This window comes from Ursus maritimus, unplaced genomic scaffold, assembly GCF_017311325.1.
Source record: "Ursus maritimus isolate PB19 unplaced genomic scaffold, ASM1731132v1 scaffold_36, whole genome shotgun sequence".
Taxonomy (NCBI): domain Eukaryota; kingdom Metazoa; phylum Chordata; class Mammalia; order Carnivora; family Ursidae; genus Ursus; species Ursus maritimus.
This window is the reverse complement of record NW_024426230.1, coordinates 7,781,739-7,805,836: the sequence shown is the minus strand read 5'-3', so window position 1 is coordinate 7,805,836 and position 24,098 is coordinate 7,781,739. Positions and strand designations below refer to the sequence as shown.

Here is a 24,098-nt window from a genome sequence, read left to right as displayed (position 1 = left end):
ATGCAAAATATAAACTGAACAGTTTATATACTTTTTTATTCATTTTGGAAAAGCACTGAGATTTGAATTGAAAGCTATTCTGAAATGATCACATCTCTAAAGTTTAGATAATTTTAGAGGCTAAAACCTATGCACATCCCATGATCATTATAATTGAAAGCAATAATTACAATACATTTTCTAAGCACAAAGAATCAAATCTTGTTTTAAGAAAATCTAACATACAAATACTTAGTTAAATGTAAATATAAAGGGATTGATTAAGAAGTTTCTTTAAAAACAAGTTCCCTAAATATTTAAAACTGAATTCAGTTTTAGATTTATCTTTTTAGGAAACTCTTTAGGGTTAAACCAAAGTAATTAGAAAGGTATCACTTAAAGACACCTGCTTTGAATGTTATACCTTCGAATCTTCCTAAAATCAGCAGAAACTGAACTTCAGATATATCTCTTTAAATAAATGAATATAACGAGTTCTTAAATACCATGAGAGAAAAGTTCAATGAAATAAAATGCAAATCATTTTTCTACTTTAGGAACTGCTTTGCTACAAACTTCTCAACAGAAAATAACTCATTTAGTTATCTCATCATTAGCATGGGTTGTTGGAAAAAAAATAATTCTATTCAGATTTTACTTAAATTGAAAATGCTGGATTCATCAGTTGTGAATCTAAACAGTAACCTCAAATTTATGGTACATACCATCAGGGTCTGATATTATATCTAGAAGAGATTTATCCAGAGTCGTTTTGCTCATTATTTTTTCTTCATATTCAAAATATACATCTAGTTTTCTTGCCTGTTTCAAAATAAATATTAGATTAGGCTACATCGAGTAATAAAAACAAACTATGGGCCTCTCAGCTTATAAGTTTCTATTTTCTATGATCAATTTTTAAAAACAAGTGTTCATTTCCTAATAGAATTTATTTTCAAGTTTCTTACTTTTGATCATACACTTAATGTAAAAAACAATAATTGATTTTATCATATCTGACTTATAAATTCAGAATTAACTGCATGTTATTTAAATATATATGTATATATATTTTAGCAAAGGTAAAAATCACACCAATCTCAATTACTATATTGATTAGTAACTAGCATATAAATCATATTGTATTCCATGCAAATTAATGTCAGGTGGTCATGTTATGTTCACTTTTTTAGTGAGCAAATCCACACATTCTCACCTTAACTGGACAGAAAATTACCCTAAATAATTTATTTTCAGTGGTTTTTAAATAAAACTAATTTTCTTCATTAATTTTCCTACTTAATACTTTGAAGTTTTAGGTAATGGAAACGTAGTCAAACTCAGCTTTTCTATATGATACCTCTTCTAACTTAAAATTTATTAAAATTATCCAAAAGAAGTTAAAATGTTAGGATCCTCCAAAGTAAATAAAAATTATCATTATCAAGTATCTGCTAAATTATGCTTCAATAATACAAGAGAGAAAAGAATATGATTTCTATTGAAAGTGTTAACAATCTGAGTAGAAATCATTCATGAAATAAATTAGAATACTCAGAGATACCAATGCAGAACCAAAATACAAACACAGAACATAAATATATTAAGCTAAAATGACAGAATGAAATAAGGTTAACCAACTGTAGAGAAGGAAGTAATGTATTTTGACTTTAAGTTTTTTGGGGACATGAACAGAGTTCATTTCAGTGAAAGGGACCACACCATAGCATAATCAGAGTGGAGAAGTCTGAATGGTAGACTAAGGAGTGAGTTCATATATAAGGTAACAGAAAAATCAGTCAGAGTCCTTCAACCCCACTCCCCCGCAGTGGCACACAAGGCCAGAGTTTTAAATAGATGAAATACTCAGTTTAAAAATCAAAACAACATGACAAGGTATACTTTGAGACCTGTCCTCACCCAACTTCTCTTCCACACCTACGCCTATGGATATTTACTTCAATTATTCTTCTATAGTTGTCCAGTTTCTCTATGCAAAATATAAGAAAATACGGTCTATATCCTAATATTCCTCTGCTTTCTGACACAAAGGGAATATATTATACTCTTCTGTTCCTTGCTTTAACTCAACAATATATTCTACATGAGTACACAGAGAATCCCCTTGTCAGTCAACTCCTGATAGGAGTATAATAAACTGTACGAGAGTTTTCCTTCTTATAAACCTTTTGGCCCTTCACAGTGTTCAGACAGGAACTACTTTAGCTACTGTATAAAGCTACTTTCAGTATCAAAACAGATTAAGAGGTGAAGTCCTAGGAATGGAAAAATGTAATATTAAAAATGGACACAAGAAATGGAAAAGAGATCCTAGGAAAGAGACCATGACAGTGGCTGTGGGAATGGAAAGAAACAGATATTTAATAATTAACATGTGAATGGATATGGGAAGCAAAGTAGTGAAAAAAAGTCAAAGATAACTCCAGGGGAACTAGGATGATGGCAGTAGGAACTATGTTAATGTGAACTGAATATTAGACTGGGAAAGGCTTATTCTCTGTAGAGTGAAGCCAGGAAAGAAGAGGGGGGAAGATGATAAAATAAGGTATTAAATAAGCTGACTTTCAGGCCCTTACAATCTGCTCTAGTCAACCTTTTCTGTTTCACCACTATTCACTGTATTTAGTTCCCTCTAGTCAAATCAAATACCTCACTTTTCATTAAACATCGTGTATGCTTTTAGTCCTCTAAGCATAGGCTTGGGTTATTCTCTTAGCTTTTTAAGAATATATTTCTCCTCCATCACCTGTACAGTGAACTTTATTCATTCTTTAAGGACCAGCTTCTTTGCAACTCTTTTCAATCTCTACTCCTTCCCCTTCCTGCCCCTCCCTCAATCTCCTTCTTGGCTAGAATTTATTACTCCTTTAAATGTGTACCATCAGGATTTTACACACCTCTCCATAGTATGATCACACTTTATCACTCTCCTTTGCTTACATACCACCCTTCTAAAAACTGTTTGTTTCACCCTAGAAGTCCAATATAACACCTGGCTCATAACAAGTATTTGACAAAGTATTTGTTGAATTTCTCAACTAAGAGCAGGACACACACAGAACAAGTAGTCATCTTTAGAAATCATGAAATCAGATAACTGAACTTCTAGAACTGAAAAATGTAAAGAATTGTCTTTGGTGATTTAATATATAAAATTAAGTATGCTGAATGCCATAATGGACTCTAATGTCTGTACCTACAAATCAGTGAAGAAAATTGGTTCATTTGTTTTGCTTTCTTCTTGATATATCAACTTACTTACAGTTAAAGTTCTAATAAGCAATGGAAACAGAATCCAAAATAAGTTAGTTTGATTGATAATGGGTAGGGAGTTTCTTTTGGAGGTGATGGAAATGTTCTGAAATACATTTTGGCTATGGTTGCACAACTCTGTGAATATACTAAAAACCAATGAATCATACACTTTAAATGCGTGAACTGTATGGTATGTGAATTATACCTCGGTAAAGCAGTTAAAGAAAAGTAACTTAGCATTTTAATATACTGATTCCCATGAAGGAGGGAAAGGAATGAAGTCGAGATTTCCTAACTGGCATATGAGAACTAGTATATGTTCAGGATCTATTTGTGCAAGGCACTTTAATTGCAGCTATGGCTTTCAAATGTTTTTAAACAGAGAACCTCAGGACCCTCTCTCTCAAACTAAATCTTCTGCAGAACCCTAAACATAAAACAGATACAAATGACCCATCGAATGTCCCTACAGTGATCTAGGGTACCAGAGAACAGTGTTTAAAACTACTAATTTAGATAATCTCATTTAATTCTCCAAGTAACACTATGATCTAGGAATTATTAGTCCCATTTTAAAGATGAAGAAACAGACACACAGAAACATATATTTATTCAAGGTTACCAGAGTAGAAGTAGTAGAGAGTTGAGATTCAAATCCAGGTCAGACTCCAATGTACACCACAGATAAAGAGTAGGGAAAATTACATTTTCCTCAAGTACAATTTATTGCTTCTTTTGTATATGCTTTATGAAAGAAAGTATATTTGTCAATTAGTACACGTTTGGGTTTTTTTTGGTAATACACATAACTTATGTATATGTGGTAAAAGGTTATTTTGGCCAATATATAATATCTAGAGATCCTTTCTCAGTTTCTTGAAGTAAAGGAAAATACCAAGAAACAATTTCTGTAATGCCAAAGATTAATTATTCTTATACAATGTGAGTTCAAAGGAGAATACAATTTGGATAACAATAGTTACATGGAAAACAGACAAATTAAAAATATAAAACAAAATAACAAGGTCAAGATAATAAACAGATTTTTGGTAACTTCAATAAATATCAAGAATAGTAAGAAGGGAATATTATAGAAAATCAAAGGACTATGCATGGAATACAAATTACATCTAGTGAATATGAACTCTGAAAGCCATGAATTTCTCAATAATCCCTTTAAAAGGGGCTAAGTGAAGATTCTGATTTTTAAAAAATTCTAGTGTTTTTCTCCCAATTTCAGAGTAACCAGTGGAAAATAAGCCTGATGTTTTTCACTTTCCAGTACACTACCTCAACATTTGTATTAAATTAACGTAACACACACACACACACACACACACACCCCTTTCTGACTGGTGACAGCCTATTTTGAAATAGAACAAAAGGGGGCACTCTTAAAAACTAGCTTGCCCCTTCACTCACAATAATGGAGAACTCTTAAGAGTCATCTGGGATGTACAAGTCGTATTCATATTTTGTCTTTTGAAAATCCATTACCAAGGGACATTTGTCAGATGACCTGTACAGGGCATGAAACGAATTCCTTTTTCCTTTCTGTAACTGTGAGGGATTTTTTCCTTCTCTTAACCATTCTTTTCATTCTAGCTACAAACACCACCATTCTGGTGCTCCCTGCTCACTGCTAGCTACAATTCTCATTCCTCACCCCAGTCTATGACTGGCTGATGACAAAGTCTAGAGTGGTATTTCTTGGCGTTCCCTCTTTTCCAAACCCCAAATCTATCCCCTAGCACAAGTCAGCAGTGAAAGTAAAGGTAAGAAAGAATTAAGAGTTGGGGCACCTGGGTGGCTCAGTAACTTAAGTGTCTCACTCTTGACCTCAGCTCAGGTCTTGATCTCTGGGTCATTAGTTCAAGCCCCATGTTGGGCTCCATGCCCAACTTAAAAAAAGAAAAAGAAGAAGAAAGGAAGGATTAGAGTTATACTTCCTTTTACTCTTAAGAATCTCAATAGTCCTCTCCTCCTACTTCTCACAGGAGAGAGAGGGGATGATAAACCCTTCTCACTTGAAAGACAATACTAGGAATATTCCGAATAATGAATTAAATGGGGTTTGAAAGAACAGGGATCAATGCATCACATTTTATCTATAGCAAAGTATAGTCTAAGCTAAGATGAACTTAGAACTCTAATTTTTAGAATATAACCTATACCTAAGTTGAAGATCATTTATAACCTAGCTCTTTCTGTTCTTTCTTTCTTCTTCACATGTTTAATCCCTATCATCTTTCAGTGCTGTATTCGGATATCCAACCTCCCGGGTGGGTAGCACTTGTATGCTGTATTATAAAAGACTGCAGTTGGTCTGTCACTAGAATGTGAACTCCTCGTGACTACTTACTTATTATTATATGCCCTGTCCCCTGCAAGGTAATGAATTCTCCAAATCTCAACTGCTTTTTATGATACAACAAAACAGCATGTTAATATATTTTCCGCTACTTAGGTGTACATTTTGTTGCATTTCATACTGGTGGGTTTGAATTGGTTTGCCATCATAAAAAATTATGTGGTGCAAAACCCAGATAATACATAAAATTATCTTTGAAGGTGTTCTATAACACAGGTGGATGAATATATTTACTCTGGAGTACTTGTTCACATGACAGAGTGACTCAGAAACTTCAATAAAATTCATTTATGCAGTGATGGACACCGATTGCGCTGTCAGGATAAGGAACCTGGTTAGGATCTTCAATTTTTACAAAAGGCTATCAATCTTACCACTTGATTATCTCATTTCCAAATAGATGCATTTTTCTTTCAAACAAGAACACTGAATTTCTAGCATTTCAGGCCCAAATCAGAATATGCAACTTCAACTTCTCTGCGATCAAATCCCTACCAAAAGCCCAACTGAAAAAAAGTAGTAACATATTATTTAAAGAATATGCAATCTTTCCACTCTAGACACTAAAATGTTATAAACTTAGACCTTACTACACTGGAAATTCATAAAACTGCTCTCACTGAGTTATATATATTTTTAATAATTTAAAATATTTTATTTATTTTACAGAGGGAGAGAATGCACGAGCAGGTGTGAGCAGCGGGGAAGGGCAGAGAGAGAAGAGAGAGAGAACCTCAAGCAAATTCCCTGCTGAGCGCGGAGCCTGATGTGGGGCTGGATCCCCCGAGATCATGACCTGAGTGGAAATCAAGAGTCGGACACCCAACTGACTGAGCCAACCAGGCGCCCCTGAATTATATCTTATTATACCCTTGACTTTCATTAAAGTTGCTACATTGAATTAATTTTATATTAAAATGTAAATGTAAAATATTATTTTATATTAAAATTACACAAGAATTCAAATTATATTAAAATTAATTATACAAGAGTGTAACTGATATTAATATACTATATCATTACATCACTCTATTCTAGATAATGCCCAATATGAGCAATGTATTTTGTATCATGATGCTAAGGAACACTTAGCTTAGAATAAAAAATATACTTAAATAAATAAATATACTGAAATAAATAAATAAATAAAATTTAAGGGATGCCTGGCTGGCTCAGTCAGTGTAGTATGCAAATCTTGATCTCCGGGTCATGAGTTGAAGCCCCACAGTGGGAGTAGAGCTTACTTCAAATAAATAAATAAAAATTTTAAAAAAAGAATAAAAAACAAATTCTCCTTTCTGATAAGAAGGATTTTTTAACCTAATCACCTTTTTTTTAAAAATCTTGGTTGCCTGAAAATACAAAGCCAAACTTGAGAATTATCATTAAAACTCTATGTCACCAATTCTGTTTTTATTTCATTATTTTTGTTCTATGTGCTACTTGTGAAATCTACCTTAAATCTGTTTTAGAATACAGAAACAATTTTAATCTGTAAATTATACTATATATTGACTCCTAAAAATAAACTGACTAAAGTGATCTATGTAATAAAAAATTAAAATGTACATGAAGCGATCTTTATAGATGAAAAGTATTAAAAATACAAATATTAGCAATCTTATTATAATAGCAAAAACTGCTTTATTTATAATATTTCTGGAAAAAATAGAGATTTATTTGCACTTGTAAACTATATTAAGCCTTACTTTACTATGACTCTCAGAAGCATTTAGTTTTAAATTATAACAACAATGTATTTAATTCTTAAAAGATAAAACCAGGAAAAGAAGAGTAAATTAAATTTGAAGTAAACACAAGAAAAGAAATAATAAAAATCAGAGCAGAAATCAGTGAAATTAAAAATAAGAAATCAACAGAGAAAATCACTGGAACCAAAAGCGACTCTGAAAAGATCAATAAAATTGATAAATACCTAGCCAGGTTAACTAAGAAAAAAGGAGAGAAAACACAAATGGAAAATATCAGAAATGAAAAAAGAGGCCATTACTACTGATCCTATGACATCAAAAGGATGATGAAGGAGTATTCTGAACAACTCTATGCCCAAACTTGAGAGCCTAGATGAAACGAGCCACTATCTTGCAAGACACAATTCATGAAAACTCACTGAAAGAGAAATAGATAATCTGAATACGTCTACATCTATTAAAGAAATTGATCAATAATGAATAACCTTCCACAACAGAAAGCATAAGGTCTAGGTGTGCTCACTAGAGAATTCTGTCAAACATTTAAAACAGAAATTGTAACAATTCTCTGCAATCTCTTTCAGAAAATAGAATGCAAATAATGAGAAACTAGATGCTTTCCAGCTAAGATCCGGAACAAGGCAAGGATACCCCCTCTCGCACTCCTATTTAACACCATATGGGAAGCCCTAACTAATGCAATAAACAAGAGAAGGAAATCAGAGGTACACAGATTGGGAATAAAAAAAAAAACAAAAACCTCTTCATTTACAGAGGACACAATTGTTAATGTAGAAAATTTCAAAAAACAACGAAAAATTTCCGGAACTAATAAGCGACTGTAGCACAGGTGCAGGATACAAGGTTAATATACAAAAGTCAATGGCTACAGTAGGAAAAAGGCCAGGATGTCCCCTCTTGCACTCTAACAACATCATAACAGAGGTCCTAGCTAATGCAATTAGAAAAGAAAAGGAAATAAAAGGAATAAAGACTGGGAAGGAAGAAATAAAACTGTCTTTGTTCACAGATGACATGCTTGTCTATATAGAAAATCCCAAAGAAACAACAACAAAAACTTCAGGAGCTAGTGATTATAGCAAGGCTGCAGGATAAAAGACTAACATATAAAGGCCAACTGCTTTCTGATATATTAGCAATGAACACTTTAAATCTGAAATTAAATCAAAAATATTTTCATTAGTACTCAAAAAATAAGTATATGAAATAGTTATAAATCTAATAAAATACATACAAGCTTTGTATGAGGAAAGCTACAAAACTCTTATTAAAGAAATCAAAGAAAAACCAAGTAAATGGAGAGATATTCCATGTTCTTCCCAACTTGATCTATAGATTCGATACAGTCTCAATCAAACTCCCAGCAAGTTATTTTGTAGATATCAACGAACTGATTCTAAGGTTTATACGGAGACATGGGAGACCCAGAATAATCAAAACAATCTGAAAGGAGAAGAAAAAAGATAGAGGACTTTATGACTTAAAATACAGCTACAATACCTAACTATTTGTTACTAGACAAAAAGTAAGACAAATATATCAATGGAACAGAAAAGAAATATGCAGAAGTAGACCCACACAAATACAGTCAACCTATCTTTCACAGAAAAGCAAAAGCAATTCAACGGAGAAAAGACATTCTTTTCAACAAATAGTGCTGCAACAACTGGATACCTACATGCAAAAGAAAAAAATGAATCTAGACACTGACCCTACTTTCACAAAAATTAACTAAAAATGGATCACAGACCTAAAGGGAAATTCAAAACTATAAAACTCCTAGAAGATAACATTAGGAGAAAATTCAGATGACTTTAGGTACAGCAAAGACTTTTTAGATACAACATCAAAGGCATGATCCACGAAAGGAAAAAATCAATAAGCTGGACTTAATTAAAATTAAAAGCTTCTGTTCTGTGAAAGATACTGTCAAGAGAATGAGAAGACAAGCCATAGACATGGAGAAAATATCTGCAAAAGATATACCCATGAGAGGACATTTTTCTCCAAAATATAGAGAACGCTTAAAACTCAACATTAAGAAAATAAACAACCCAGTTAAAAAAATGGGGCGAAGATGGGAACAGACATCTCACCAAAGAAGATCCAGATGGCAAGTAAGCATATGAAAAGATGATCTACATCACATGTCATTAGGGAACTGCAAATGAAAACAATGTGATACTACTACACATGTATTAGAATCATTGAAATTCAACACTGATGACACCAAACGCTGGTAAGGATGTGAAGCAACAAGAACTCTCATTAATTGGTGGTGGGGATGCAAAATAGCACAGCCACTGTGGAAGGCAGTTTGGCAGCGGGCAGTCTCATTACAAATCTAAACATACTCTTATCATATGAGCCAGCAACCAACTTCTTGGTATTTACCCAAAGGAGCTAAAAACATAACCACCCAAAAACCTTCTCATGGGCATTTATAGCATCTTTATTTACAACATACATGGATATATATGTATATATACCCATGAAATCATGAACACGATCCAGATAGTGAACATACCATTCATTACCCAGGAAAGTTTCCTTGTCGTAATGCCTCCCTTTTGGCCCCCTAACACTCTTCTCTAGGTTACTAGGCAAGCACTGATATGCATTTTGTCACTATAGATTAGCTTGCATTTTTATGAATTTTATGTAAATGCAATCACAGATTATGTACTCTTCTTTAATGTGGCTTCTTTCACTCAGTGTATTTGAAATTCATCCATATTGTTGTACGTGTCAATAGTACCTTCCTTTTTATTGCTGAATATATTCCATCTTATGGATATACTATAATTTATTTATCCAATTCAGCTGTCGGTAGACATTTAGTTGTTTCCAGTTTTTGGTTATTACAATGAAGTTGCTGTAAATATTTGTGTACAATAAACATAGGCTTTCATTTGTCTTCGGTAAATACTGAGGAATGGAATGACTGGACCAATGACAGGTTTCTGTTTAACATTTTAAGAAATCAAGAAACTATTTTCCAAAGTGGATATACCATTTTATATTTCTACCAGCAGTTTATCAAAGTTCTAGTTCCTCTGTATCTTTGCCAAAGGTTGGCATGATTGATTTTTTTAATTTTAGACATTTTTAATATAGTGATGTCTCATTGTGGTTTCTGCTTCCATTTTTCTAATGATTATTGAGATTGAACGTACTTGTCATCTATATATCTTTTTCAGATAAGTCTATTTAATTCTTTTGCCCATATTTTAATTAGGTTATTTATTTTCTTACTATTGAATGTTCTGAGAAGTCTTTATTTCTTTGAATTTAACCTTTATAATTGGGTCTCAATGACAATGCTTCATCTTCACAAAAGCAGATGGCAGAGAAGTGAGAACAAAGAGAACAAAGAGAAAGGTAATTTCACACTTTTTTTGGAGATATGGAAATAGTCTCCCAAAATTCACAGTGAGTGAGAAGAAGTTAAAGGATATTCCACTCATTCAAGAGCTACCTTTGGTCATAATTGAAGAAAACTTCAAGTACTGAGTGACTAATCTTATTTGGATAAGAAGAGATAAAAGACAATGATAGCTTGTCCGCTGGGGACTTTCTATTACAGAATATATTGTCCCCCTGCCTTGAAAAGACATGAAGGTCATATGAACATTCGCTTGGTATGTATACTGAGATCATTTAAAATACAGCCAGAGAGGGGCGCCCGGGTGGCTCAGATGGTTAGGTGTCGGCCTTCAGCTCAGGTCATGATCTCTGGGTCCTGGGATCTAGCCCCCCATGGGGCTCCTGGCTCAGTGGGGAGGCTGCTTCTCCCTCTCCCTCTGCCTCTCTCCCCTGCTCATGCTCTGTCTCTGTTGCAAATGAATTAAAAAAAAAAATACAACCAGAGAAATGTTCTGATTTCTAGTACAGTAAAATTTCTTTCCTACTGTGATAGGGTACTGGTGATCAGTTCATCAAAGTCAGTTAATGTAAAGAATGACCAAAAAACCCCACAAACCTGTGTTGTGTGTGTGTGTGTGTGTACTGCCTTTTAACTTAAGACCTAAAATACACAATTGTCTGTCAATCTTGATGTAGGTCCGATACCTTTTCTTTGAGTACAGACGTGTCACTAAATTTTTTTTTTCTTTCTTGCATAAAGCACACCTATAAGGGATCACCTATGATTTCTAGTTTCACATTCTTTGAAGTGGAACCAAAAAATGTATAGACATTTGCAAAGCAATTTTAGTATTTTTCAAGATTTTCCAATTTTTGCAGTTAAATATTTTTCTTTTTTTTTACCCAGTACTAATTTAAACAATAGTTAAATCACCATCTTCAGTAAGTCTAAGGTGTATAACCTAGTTTTAAAGAAACAATCCTCTTTTCCTACTCATATAATTGGCTTAAATAGTTTGGAATCAAATATAAATAACTCTAAAATTCAACCTGTGAGGCATCCAAGCTGCCAGCTGTCTGCACGTCATAATGTGGCCGGCAGCCTCTATGTTTTATAGAGGGGATAAAGGGCATCAGTTAATTTGATGTGTTGATTAGTGGAAATCAATTAAGAGAGTGTCTACTTTTAAAGCTATCTTCCCCTAGAAGAGATAAAGAAGTTGAGCCAAAGTAAAATAAGCCCCCTGGAGGAGATGCTAAGGTTAAAAGCTAGCATTGCTACCAAGGACTAAGCCTTATTCAGCACGTAGACCTAAGGCAGTAGTACACCTGCTTGATCAGGTGATGTCTTTAGATCTGATTCAGTACCTCCTAACTTTCTCCATAAGCAGCAGCAAAACAAAAATAAAGATTCAGCACCAATGAAGCCTCAATCCATAACAGCTTATTAAAAGCTTGTTTTTTGCTGGCTGTATTCGGATGGAGTGTTCAGATATCACAGAACTTCCTTTCAGGTGAGAGCATTAGGGGAAAGAGTACATCATGCCATTTCTATCTCTCATCTACTATGACTTATACATAGGCGTCTTTTCCTTTTCTTAGGTATCTGCTGAAGAGTACTTAATTCAGTTTGACTATGCAGGTGGGATAACAATCATTGAAATAAATTAAAATCTGTCTATAAATTATTTAAGTAATCCCAGGAGTCATTCCCCAAAAACCAGCAAGTGGTGAAGCCATATTTGTATTAGAAATGAAAGAATTGCTAAAGAAGAGATTTCAAAGGTATGGATTACTCAAAACAAATGAGGACTCAACAATTTACTCTTTAATCTATTAAACTAAAGTTAACCACCCAAGCCACTAAAATCCTTAGAATTTTAATAAACAAAGGTAATAATATTTGCCAAAGTTGTTGCAAATTGATGTGTTTCTAGCTTTCCATCAAAACAATGATTGCCAGATAACTGTTACGACTTCTAAAGAAATTATTTCCTTCTAGTATTCTGCTTTAGAAAATACTCTAAGGAAATATAAAAAGCAGCTATGATCTAAACATCCCAAAAGGAGAAATATGCAAAACTGCAATGAAGATGAATACCAAGGGAAATGTTCTAAGATCTCTGCATAAGAAGTCATAATATTCTTCCTAATACTAAAAAATATTTACCACTTAGGTGACTAGAAGTTTATAAAGAAGTGAAACTCAAATAGTCAATAAACTCTGGTGAAAAGAGCAAGAGATCACGGAGAAAAATACTTAGTTAATATTAACATTATAGCCAGAGGTATGTGGTGTAGAATAGTTTTAGTACAAGTCAACATGCCACTTAAAAGTAAATATTATAAGGTTGGAAATTTAATAATTATGGAAAGCTTTAAGAAGAAATTTTATAACCAGCAGTAATGAGAAATAATGGGAGTAGCAGAATTTATATGCTAATTTTGACAAGGAAGAAGAATAACTTAAAAGAGAGGGTCAACATTACAAGGACTCTTCATAGAAAACATTCCAATTTTTCCACACTAAAAGAATTTCTTTTATAAGAATATTTCTTAGAGTATGCAGTTTATTAAATCCAACTATAATTGATATGTAAACATTTAAGATAAATATGCTCCTTTATCAATGATATTTAAAGATGTTCTGATGTTGACTGGGTTTCTTAGAATGATCCAACGGGGAACAGTGTATCCTATAGAAGGCATCACTTTCCTTCTGCAAGTGAATGTCCTTTATAGCATGGTTTCTTTAAATCAGACCCTGTTTTTTAAAAGGGTGTCTTCCTTGAGTTACAGCAAAATAATCATCCCAAAATGTGTGGCTTTTATATAAAATCACATAACATACTGAATGACAAATTAGTTTGAACTTGTTTTATGAAGAGAGCCAAATTACCAGGTCTTACAGCAGAATTATGTGGGTCATGCATGGTAGCACGCTGAAGTCAGACAGATGTTCTCTATTAACACAAAATTATTTTGAAAAACTCAGATAAAATCATTAGTGTAAAATTACAAATAAACATCATAAAGAATTTATAGTAAATTTTGCCTTAAAAAACACCATTTTTCATCTAGACAGCAGTAATAGCTGTCTTTCAATTCCACACTTATTTCCAGAACTCACCCATCACTCATACTTCTCAATTCTCCATTTGAAACATAAGTCAGATCATGTCATTAATCTCCAATGACTTCCATCACACTTAAATTGCTATTTCTCTTGATCCCGTAGTCTATCACTTTTTCCCTCCTCACCATAAGCACTACTAGTCTTCTTTTACATCCTTAAATGCACCAACCTCGCTCCTTGTCTTAAGGCTTTTGCACTTTTTAGTCCCTCTGACTGTAATGGTTGGCTCTGAGATTTTTACTAAGTGACTCCATGTGATTCAGGTCTCAACTCAAACATCACATCAAAGGTGATTTCCCCAACCACTTACTCCTAACCACTTAAAGTAGCCCTCTTAGCTGTTCTCTATCATCTCCTATCACCCTGTTTTTACATCACCTAAATGACTGAAGTTATCTTGTTTTCTAATTTGGGTACTTTGTTTATTGTTACAATATTAGCTCCAAGAGAATAGAGAACTTGTCTAATTTACCGCAGAACTTCCAGGGCCTAGCACAACACAGAGTCATTCAAAAAACATGACTGAATAAGTCAATTACTTTAGCTAGAATTTTCTCAAACCATAAGCTCTAGTCTGGAGTATATTCATATAAATTTCTGGCAGGATAATGTTTGTAAAGTTTTATGAATAGGATGAAACTGAGTGCTTTCCACAGGTACAATAATCAGTTACTTTGGGTTACACAAATCAGGTTTGATGGTATGAGCTGAGCTTGGCATTTTTCTGGTTTCACAGCTATGAGACCTGAGGTCAGAAAGTAAAATCTAAGAATCAATAAACTTTACTAATAAAAAAATAAACAAAAAAATAAAGTCAAAGGAAATCCGAAGAACAGCTTAAATCTTAAAGCCCACATAGGACTATTAACAACTGTCATAACTTTTTAGAATTTGTTTTTATTTCTTGTCAATTTATTTGCATGGAGCACCTAGCACCCTGCCCAGCACACAGCAAGTACTCTAAAAATGTTTATTTAATGGATAAGATCCTTAGTATATAATTACAATTTAACAGATATAAACTAGAACTTATATTTTGTTTTGAAACAAATTTTTTAAAGCTTTTTATATTAGAATCATTCTTCACCTTGTAAGCAAAGCCTTTCTTTCCTACTGAAGGAAATTCTCAATATAGCTCTTCACTTCACTTGGTTACATACATTATCTCCACAGGAGACAATGACCTCAGATGTTTACAGATCTGAGCAACCTTTTCCCATTTTACAAAGATGCTACATATGGAAGGGAAAATATCATCAGCAGAGTCATCTATAAACAGCACAATTATTCTATTTCTATTCCTGTAGGTACATGAAGATAGCAAATTTCAATACTGAGATGTGGAACAAAAGAAATTATGCATGTTTAAATTCCATGCTGCACAATGTCCATTATCTATCTGTAATAGTTCCTTCCTATTCTCTATGACTTTTTAGATCGTTAAAAAAAATGTTTAAGTCTCCTTTCCATAAATTCAAGGTGTTATCAACATCCTTGACAGGCAAACAAGCATATTTAGCTTTTTTACATTGCTTTTTCAAATGTAACACACGGAAAGCAGGGGTCGGTAATAACCAAGTCCTAGCGTATGGTCAATCTGTCATTGAAATTCAGCCCCACACCCAGAGAATAAGTGACAGAATACTGAGGGACTGATTAAGTCAGGCTGATATGGGATAATCATGAACAAAGTAATGAGATAAAAGAGCTATGATAACAACATATAGAAAATACAATCTACTTTTTTCAAAATCATAGTACAACAGGAGACAGACGCTTTAATGGTGAAAGACTTATCTAAAACAGTTAATGGATATTTTAGATAGTACTACAGTAAAAGGGGTGTCTAAATCTGTATTATTGATGGTTAGACACAGGTCTACTGTTAACAGAGTAATAAGCGTAGATAGTATTGAGGCAACATAACAGAAATATCACAGATTCTAACTTCTACTTACTGAACGTGTGACCCTGATAAATCACTATTCTTTCTGGGTTCTTAAGCTTCCTCATTTGCGAAAAATGAAGGTAATGATGTTGCCTTTGGTAATTATATCTCATAATGTTATAGTGAGGCCTCAATGGGATAATGAATATGAAATCACCTTAAAAAGCTTAAAGCCGTACATAAATAGAATACGTAAATACTGTGTAGGGGGGAAAAAGTTAAATTTACCTTTATATGTTCTAAAACAGCAGTGGCAACATTTGTATGGAGATCAATAAGTCTTTTTTTTTCAAGGAGTTCTGGCAAAGAACTACAAGTATCAAAAAATTAAAAATTAACCATTAAATTTTCTAAGAAAATGACACAGACCTGAATAAAACACACACCTGGATGTTTCCTCTGAGGAAACTTAGAATAAAAAAGTGACAAGACGACAACTTAAACTACCAACCAAATTTAATCTCTAAGCTTTACCATATACAGTATTCACTACTTTAGTATAGGTGAAATGTTTCTTGGTTTAGAGTAATCTGTCCCTTAAATATCTTATTCCACCATTTTACTTTCTGATTCCAAAATCTGGAGGTTAAGAATATAATCAGATTAATGGAAATATGATTTTACCTATATATCTAAAACACATTTCCTCTCTTTTGATGGCATTTCCTAAGTATCAGAAAGAAACTGCACTTAACCTTTAGTTAATAAAATAATAGCAGCAATGATAAAATTAATAATAATTTGTATTATTTTATCACCAATACTATCTTCTTGGTAAAAATATCCCCATTTACAATTCTAACTAGTGAAAGAAGCAAATGATTTGCTATATGAAAAAGGGAATTTAAATCAGCTTGAACATGTTAAAAACACAATTTAGTTTGTTAAAGGTCTATGCTATTACCTACTTGTCTTATTATTAAAAATATTAGCCAAGTTTTTAAGTTCAAAATAAATCTCATCAACAGAAGACTTAAAGAGTTTTGCTTACCTACCTGACAGCTGATGTAAGCTTAGCAGTATTGTCAGAAAGCATACTTATGGCTCCTTCGTCTTCCCCTTCTAGTCCCTGAGGAGGAAAAAAAAGATCTCAGATGCATAAAAATCAATATATTCCTAAGATCAGTAATAAATACTAAGATTTAGGTCACCTAGAGTTACAATTCTCCTCTAAGGAACAAGCATATCCATTTTTGACAGTTATAGAAAAGTTCTGGTCTCCATCAGTCTAGAAAGTTGGATGATGAAGGACCAGCGGGTATTTTCAGATAAAGAAATAGGTCCAGAGACTTGCTCAGGTCGTGCAGTAATAAATAGTAGAGCTGAACTCGGAGGTTAGGTCAAAGTATAGTAGAATGTGCAGCACTGGAAAATGTATCTCTAAAACGAAGCCACATTATGTATTTTTTCAGATCATAAATTCAGATTATTCTTTTAAAATATTTTGCTCTTCTCATTATTCAGGTTATTTTTGACAAAGATCTTTTAAGTAAGTTGAGAATACTTTTCTTATTAAAACAATGAATGGTTTCAAATTTTCATGAGGGAAAAAAAAAAGTTAATCTCTTTCTCTCTCCAGATGTCCTGCTTCCCTGTAATTCTAAGAAAGCAAAAGATTCTTACCATAATGCTTTTAAGTCGTTTAACCTCATCTTCCTGTGCTCTGTAAGATTCTAGTTCTTGCTGAACTGATTCTGCAACTTCTGGGAATGGACTGAAACAGTATTGAATAAGAGGAACTATGAGTATGACATCAAAACATAAATTTTTGTGTGAATTCTGAAACATATTCACTGAGGATTTATTTTTATTTTAAATGTACCTATTTGAATTAGAATATATTTAACATATGACAGCATAAATTTAGCATAAATACAACCATATATCCTTGGATGTCTATTTATATTACAAATACTATTTCTTTAAAACGCATATCATAATTCTTTTACACCTAAGCAAATTTAAATTTATTTCTATTATTTTCATTAACCATATCACATTTTACTTCACCTATACACTGTTAGAAAAAAAAGTAAAATATTTAAGTGACTGAAAAACGAGAAGGCATGGTAAATGAAACATCAATTAAATATTACCACCCAAATTAACAGTGTCAGAAGGTTTATATAATTACAAAGATGGCATTTTAAAAACATTTCATGCAAGAAACTGAAAAAAAATCTTTAATTCTGTAAGCATAGTATCTTAGAACACTGCTAGTAAAAACAGAACATAGGCCACAGTTTTGTTGGTCTAATGCCTGATGTCTTCTTCCAGGCCAAGTGAGGTTTAGCAGTAATTTCCACAGACTTCAGACCCAAGTGATCTGCAATCATTGAGAAGCTTTGGTAGAAAAAAAATTTCACATGGCACTACTCTTGAATAATTCTAAATAAATGTATGTTGACCATAAAATGGTTTCTAACATAAGTATTTTTCATTTACAATTTAGAGGAGGTCAGAAGATTTTCTTCCTTTAAGAAAGAAAAGGTCATGTCTAAGCGACAATGAAACAAAAACCCTTTGCCCTGACACTGGATAACACTTCATTAATGATCAGCACATTTTACCCAAGAGAGACTGAGAGAAATGACAGAAGACCCTGAGGGAATTTTGAAGACCATGGTCCAGTTTTACATGACAACCACAGGCGTTAACCTCAGCTTCATCAGACTATGCTGGCAGAACATAGCACTGAGCATAGTACAATGTGCTGGTTGAACTAGATGATCCTGGAATCTCCAGTATCTTCAAATCTCAGGGCTAACAGACAACAATAACTACTTGCATTTATAGAGTGTTTCCTGTATGCCATATACAAAGTGTTAAGAATGTGTCTCTATTCTCTCATATAATCTAACCACAGTCTTGGTGATTAATAATAGGTATTATTAATAGGTATTAATAATTAGGAGCAGGGCCTTTTGGGATCTAGCAGGACTGGACTTTATTCTTGCTTTTATCAACGATAACTGGATGACTCTGGGCAAGTTACTTCTATTATTTCACTTCATCTTCATAACAACCTTCTGAAATAGGGCAACTGGTAGAATTATCATACCGACATTTTACTGATATGGAAACTGAAGCTCGAGAGATTTAAGTTACCTGTTTAACTCTACATTATCTGCCAGTGTCTTTGTGCCCAGATTACTATTACTGTATTTCTTTTTTTTTTTTTAAAGATTTTATTTATTTATTCGACAGAGATAGAGACAGCCAGCGAGAGAGGGAACACAAGCAGGGGGAGTGGGAGAGGAAGAAGCAGGCTCATAGCGGAGGAGCCTGATGTGGGGCTCGATCCCATAACGCCGGGATCACGCCCTGAGACGAAGGCAGATGCTTAACCACTGTGCCACCCAGGCGCCCCTATTACTGTATTTCTAGAATACTGTAGTATGACATTCAGAGTAAGAGTTATTCAGGGCTATTCTTACTTACAAACAAAAATTAAAGTTCTTATTATTCAACTGACTTCTTAGATTGTTCCTAAATATATAAAGAAAATACTCAAATCTTCCATATTTGAATGAGATTTTTTTTCTTAAGCTTTTTTCTACTAGAAAATATAAATTTTAAATTAATTTTAAAATATCCTGCATCCTCTAGAAATAATGTAAATGTAACTTTTTTGTACTTTGCCATTATGGCAAAAAGCACAGATATGAATTACAAGAGAAGAAAATTATTTAAAATAAATTATAACAGTACCCAAATTGCCAGTCAGAAAGAGGAAGACAGTGACTTTTCCTCTGCAGAGAGAGGAAATAAAATTCCTTGTTATAAGCAATGTGACTTTCCAATGTTAAAAAAAAAAAGTTATAAATAAAAAGATAAAACACATAAAAAACCCAGCTGGTGGAATCAAGTCTGTATCTTACTTTTCCTTAAACATAAATGAGGTCAAAAAGAACAGCCATATCAAGAACTTGGTCACATATATAGGTACACTAATACCTGAAATACTCAAATTAATAATAATAAATAACATTTTATTCCCATAATTGTTGATGAGCAGCATTCTTTTTCTCAGAAGAATGATTTTTCTTGGTTTGTTTAGAATGATTTCTCTAGCCATAATTACCACTAGGTAACCTTTTTAACAATTACTGAACCCATGAACTACCTTAAACTTTAAAGGGACATAGCAATACATGGGATCTATGTATCTGCCTATAAGAAATCACACGACTAATTATTATTTCTAATGTGCTTTAAATGAATGTATTTCAGGTTTAGGTATTCTCTCTCCATAGAGATCTAACACTGTGTTTGTATGAAGGCAAACACGGAACAAAGAGGGAAGATTACATTTCAATGTTTCTCTATCACAAAAACCTCTTTTAATGAAAGGCAGAAATGGTCTTGCAGAAGGTCAGTGGGGACAGCAACAAAATTTAGAAAGACTATCTGTAAAATCTACAAAATCATACGGCATGTACTTACTGGAAAGGGAAGTGGCCCCTGAAAAACAACCATCAAGAAACAACCCAGGAGGGGGAATGAAACATGAGAGACTATGGACTATGAGAAACAAACTGAGGGCCTCAGAGGGGAGGGGGGTGGGGGAATGGGATAGACCGGTGATGGGTAGTAAGGAGGGCACGTATTGCATGGTGCACTGGGTGTTATACGCAACTAATGAATCATTGAGCCTTACATCTGAAACCGGGGATGTACTGTATGGTGACTAACATAATATAATAAAAAGTCATTAAAAAAAAAAAAAACAACCCAGGAACTGGGAAGAAATGGATAGATCCCTATAGACTATTTAATTACAGCTCTTACTGTGTAGAAGAATCACCATGATCTTTTTGACTTTTTTCCATCAAATTCATTAAGTCAGATGACATCTTCATTTCCCCATAAGGGGTGAATTTTTTTTTTTTTTTTAAAGATTTAATTTATTTATTCGACAGAGATAGAGACGGCCAGCGAGAGAGGGAACACAAGCAGGGGGAGTGGGAGAGGAAGAAGCAGGCTCATAGCGGAGGAGCCTGATGTGGGGCTCGATCCCATAATGCCGGGATCACGCCCTGAGCCAAAGGCAGACGCTTAACCGCTGTGCCACCCAGGCGCCCCAAGGGGTGGATCTTTAACTTACTGAGGTTTTTCTTACTTACCTTCCTTTATGTTTCTGCCAAAATTTATCAACTGGAGTTAAATCATAAGACTTCTTGTTTTTTCTCTTTGGTCTAGCACCAGCTGGAGAATTTTCTACTCCTGAAGATTCTTCCAAATTAACTCTGTTTAAGTGGAAATCCTAGGAAAAAGTAATGCTTTTTTAAGTAACAGGTCAAGAACTGTAACATTTCCTACAACAAGGAAAATAACAGATTCTTACTGCCTTTTCTAATAATTCTAAGGACAAAACACATATCCGAAATTTAAAGACCTCCTTCCAGTGTTTCATTACACACAAATGTACCTTTAATATTTATGTATTTTAATTAAAGTAGTAGATGCAAATGACTAAAATTTCAAAAAATACTTAAAATTAAGGTTAAGGCTCTTGTGTGTCCTTCTAGAAAAATATTTTTGCATATGCCAGCATACACATATCCTTTTAATTTTAAAGAATTGCATTACATTATACATTTTTTGTACCTTACTTTCCTCACTTAATAATGTATTTTAAAGTTCTTTCTCCACCTTATATGTACATCTACCTCATCTTTATCATGGTTATATAGTAGTCCAGCATTTGGACATACCCATTTATTTAACCAGGCATCTTGATGCTTACTTGTTTCCAGTAACAAACATAATCTTAAATATAGCATTTATTTTTAATTTTTTTTAGAGAGGGAGGGAGAGAGAAAGAGAAAGAGAAAGAGGAAAAGAGGGGGAAGAAGGGAAGGAGGCGGGAGAGGGAGAATCTCAAGCAGGCTCCGTTCCCAGTGTGGAGCCCAAAGCAGGGCTCAATCTCATAACCTGAGATCATGACCTGAGCCAAAATCAAGAGTCGGACACTTATCTGACTGAGCCACCCATTTGCCCTTAAATATAATTTTTAAATTCTCAGAGAAGTCTTAACATTCTCATCTGTTGATTGATAGTACATATTTTTTAAAAAAAATTACAACAGAAGCTACAATAATAGGACTCCCTTTTACATAAATTTTAAGAGCTAGTTGGACCATTATGTAGTTATAAATTTTTCTGCCTAGAACTAATTTGACTCATGTGAGGCTTGATTTTTTTGCCCTTTCTCAGAAAACAAACACACAAAAACCAAAAGAAAAGTTTTTGTTTTTTCTTTTCTATCTATTCCCCTTCCTAAGTCTTGCCTTAGACCTGGGGGTTCCTTCATGTAATAGCAGTATTTTATGGTTCAACTCACTCTGAAGAAAAGTGAGCTAAAGACAAAATATGGCTATAGGGATGCCTGGCTGGCTCAGTTGGCTAAGCATCCAACTCTTGGTTTCGGCTCAGGTCATGATCTCATGGTCGTGGAATCGAGCCCAGCGTCGGGCTCTGAGCTCAGTGGGGAGTCTGCTCAATGATTCTCTCCCTCCGCCCCTCTCCCCACTCACACACACTCTCTCTAAAATAAATAAATAAATCTTTAAAAAAATAATAAAGACAAAATATGGCTATCAGTAAGTGAGTGAATGATGAACAAAAAATAAATTATGTGGAGAAATCTAGCATGGCTGTATTACTATCACCTTAGTTCTAAGGTATGTTCTTAATTCATAATTCAACTTCTAGGTCTTAGCAGATTAAATGTACTGAATACAATTTAATCTCTTCTTGATAAAACTAGGTCAACAATACATTAGACCATACCCTGCAACTCTCTCAAATCCTTTATATGGTAATTTACTTGTTATTTTTGCCCTATGACACAAAAAACAAGAATGCAAAATATACAGATGTCCAATTGCCATAGTTGACTAATAAGTCTATCAACAAAGAGTATACAATGTTATATTTCAGCCTATTAATACCATGTCTTTCCTATAGACTCTTCATATTCTCATAAGATAAATATATCAGTAACCTTATTTAATTCCTTTTACTTTCCCATCCCCATACTGTAAAAATATTTTATACAGCAAATCATCCGAATAGGAAGAAAACACAATAAATAGATATTAACAGCTAAATCTGAGAAGAACCCTTGCTTTAAAAATTAACAAAAGATACTGATAGTTAAATAGTTATGCCTTATTAACCAGAATTTCTAGTAAAGTACTATTTCTATGGTGATGATACAGCTTATTCAAAATAAAGTAACTTGTTAACAAAATTACTGGTTGAAAAATAAGAGCACACAGGGCGCCTGCGTGGCTCAGTCGGTTAAGCATCTGGCTTTGGCTCAGGTCATGATCCCAGGGTTCTGAGACTGAGCCCCACATTGGGCTCTCTGCTCAGTGAGGAGCCTGTTTTTCCCTCTCCCTCTGCCTCTGCCTGCTGCTCCCCCTGCTTGTGCTCTCTCAGTTAAACAAATAAATAACATCTTAAAAGAAAAAAAGAAAAATAAGAGCACGTACTATACTGAAGTACTGATGGAATACTTAAAAAAAAAACCCACAAAATGATAAAGGAATAAAAAATGGTTAAGAATTTTGAGAAATAACATAATAGTGGCAGAACACTTCCACTGTTTGCATAACAGCCAGGCAAATAAGGAAGATTTTAGTCTTGAAAATTAAGAAATTAGAACTTTCTGTGCTGAACTTAATCATGTTAAAGAAAGTGAAGATTTGTACACAAACAAAAAATAGAATTAGTTTTGACATGATAGAGTCTAACCTGTTCCTACTGATATTCATACTTTTTTGACTTAGAAGACCGGACAACGATGTCCCAAATCATGAGACATAAAGAAATCCCACTGAGAAGAAAACCATGGATAACTCTTCAGCAGTCTTAGTTTCCTTTTACAAGTTAAAGCAGACCAGTAAACCCAAACAGAACTAATGTTAACAAAATTACATTTGGATGATATAGGTGATACGCATTTATGCAGAGCTAAGATTCATATTCACATGGGGAAAAAAGGAAAGTAAAATAAAAGTAACTTTTATTTTGGCAAACAATTGAGCCAAATCTGATCAAGTCTCTAGATCAGTTTACAGAAAATACTGGGGATAGAGAAGTACATCAAATTGTGTACCACAAGAATAAAATCAACCAAATGCAGAAAAGCAGGAAATTCTTTAGAAAACTAATCCAATTACTTCAACCAAAAAATGGCAATAAAAAAGGAGTGGAAAGAGAGGAACTGTTGTAAACTGAGAAACTTAAAGATGTAACCAATGCAATGCATGGAATACT

At 33.6% G+C, this 24,098-nt stretch overlaps 1 protein-coding gene across 1 annotated transcript in view; it reads right to left on the bottom strand.

The window, feature by feature from the left end:
• Nucleotides 1–24,098, bottom strand: part of SCFD1 (sec1 family domain containing 1) — a 98,038-nt gene that overhangs the window by 34,256 nt on the left and 39,684 nt on the right. The window contains exons 11-15 of the mRNA XM_008710393.2: nucleotides 20,936–21,075; nucleotides 17,433–17,523; nucleotides 16,805–16,878; nucleotides 16,038–16,119; nucleotides 705–801 (exon numbers count right to left, since the gene is read on the bottom strand). Of these exons, the coding sequence (XP_008708615.1) occupies nucleotides 705–801; nucleotides 16,038–16,119; nucleotides 16,805–16,878; nucleotides 17,433–17,523; nucleotides 20,936–21,075 (484 nt within the window). The remainder of the gene's footprint in view (nucleotides 1–704; nucleotides 802–16,037; nucleotides 16,120–16,804; nucleotides 16,879–17,432; nucleotides 17,524–20,935; nucleotides 21,076–24,098) is intronic.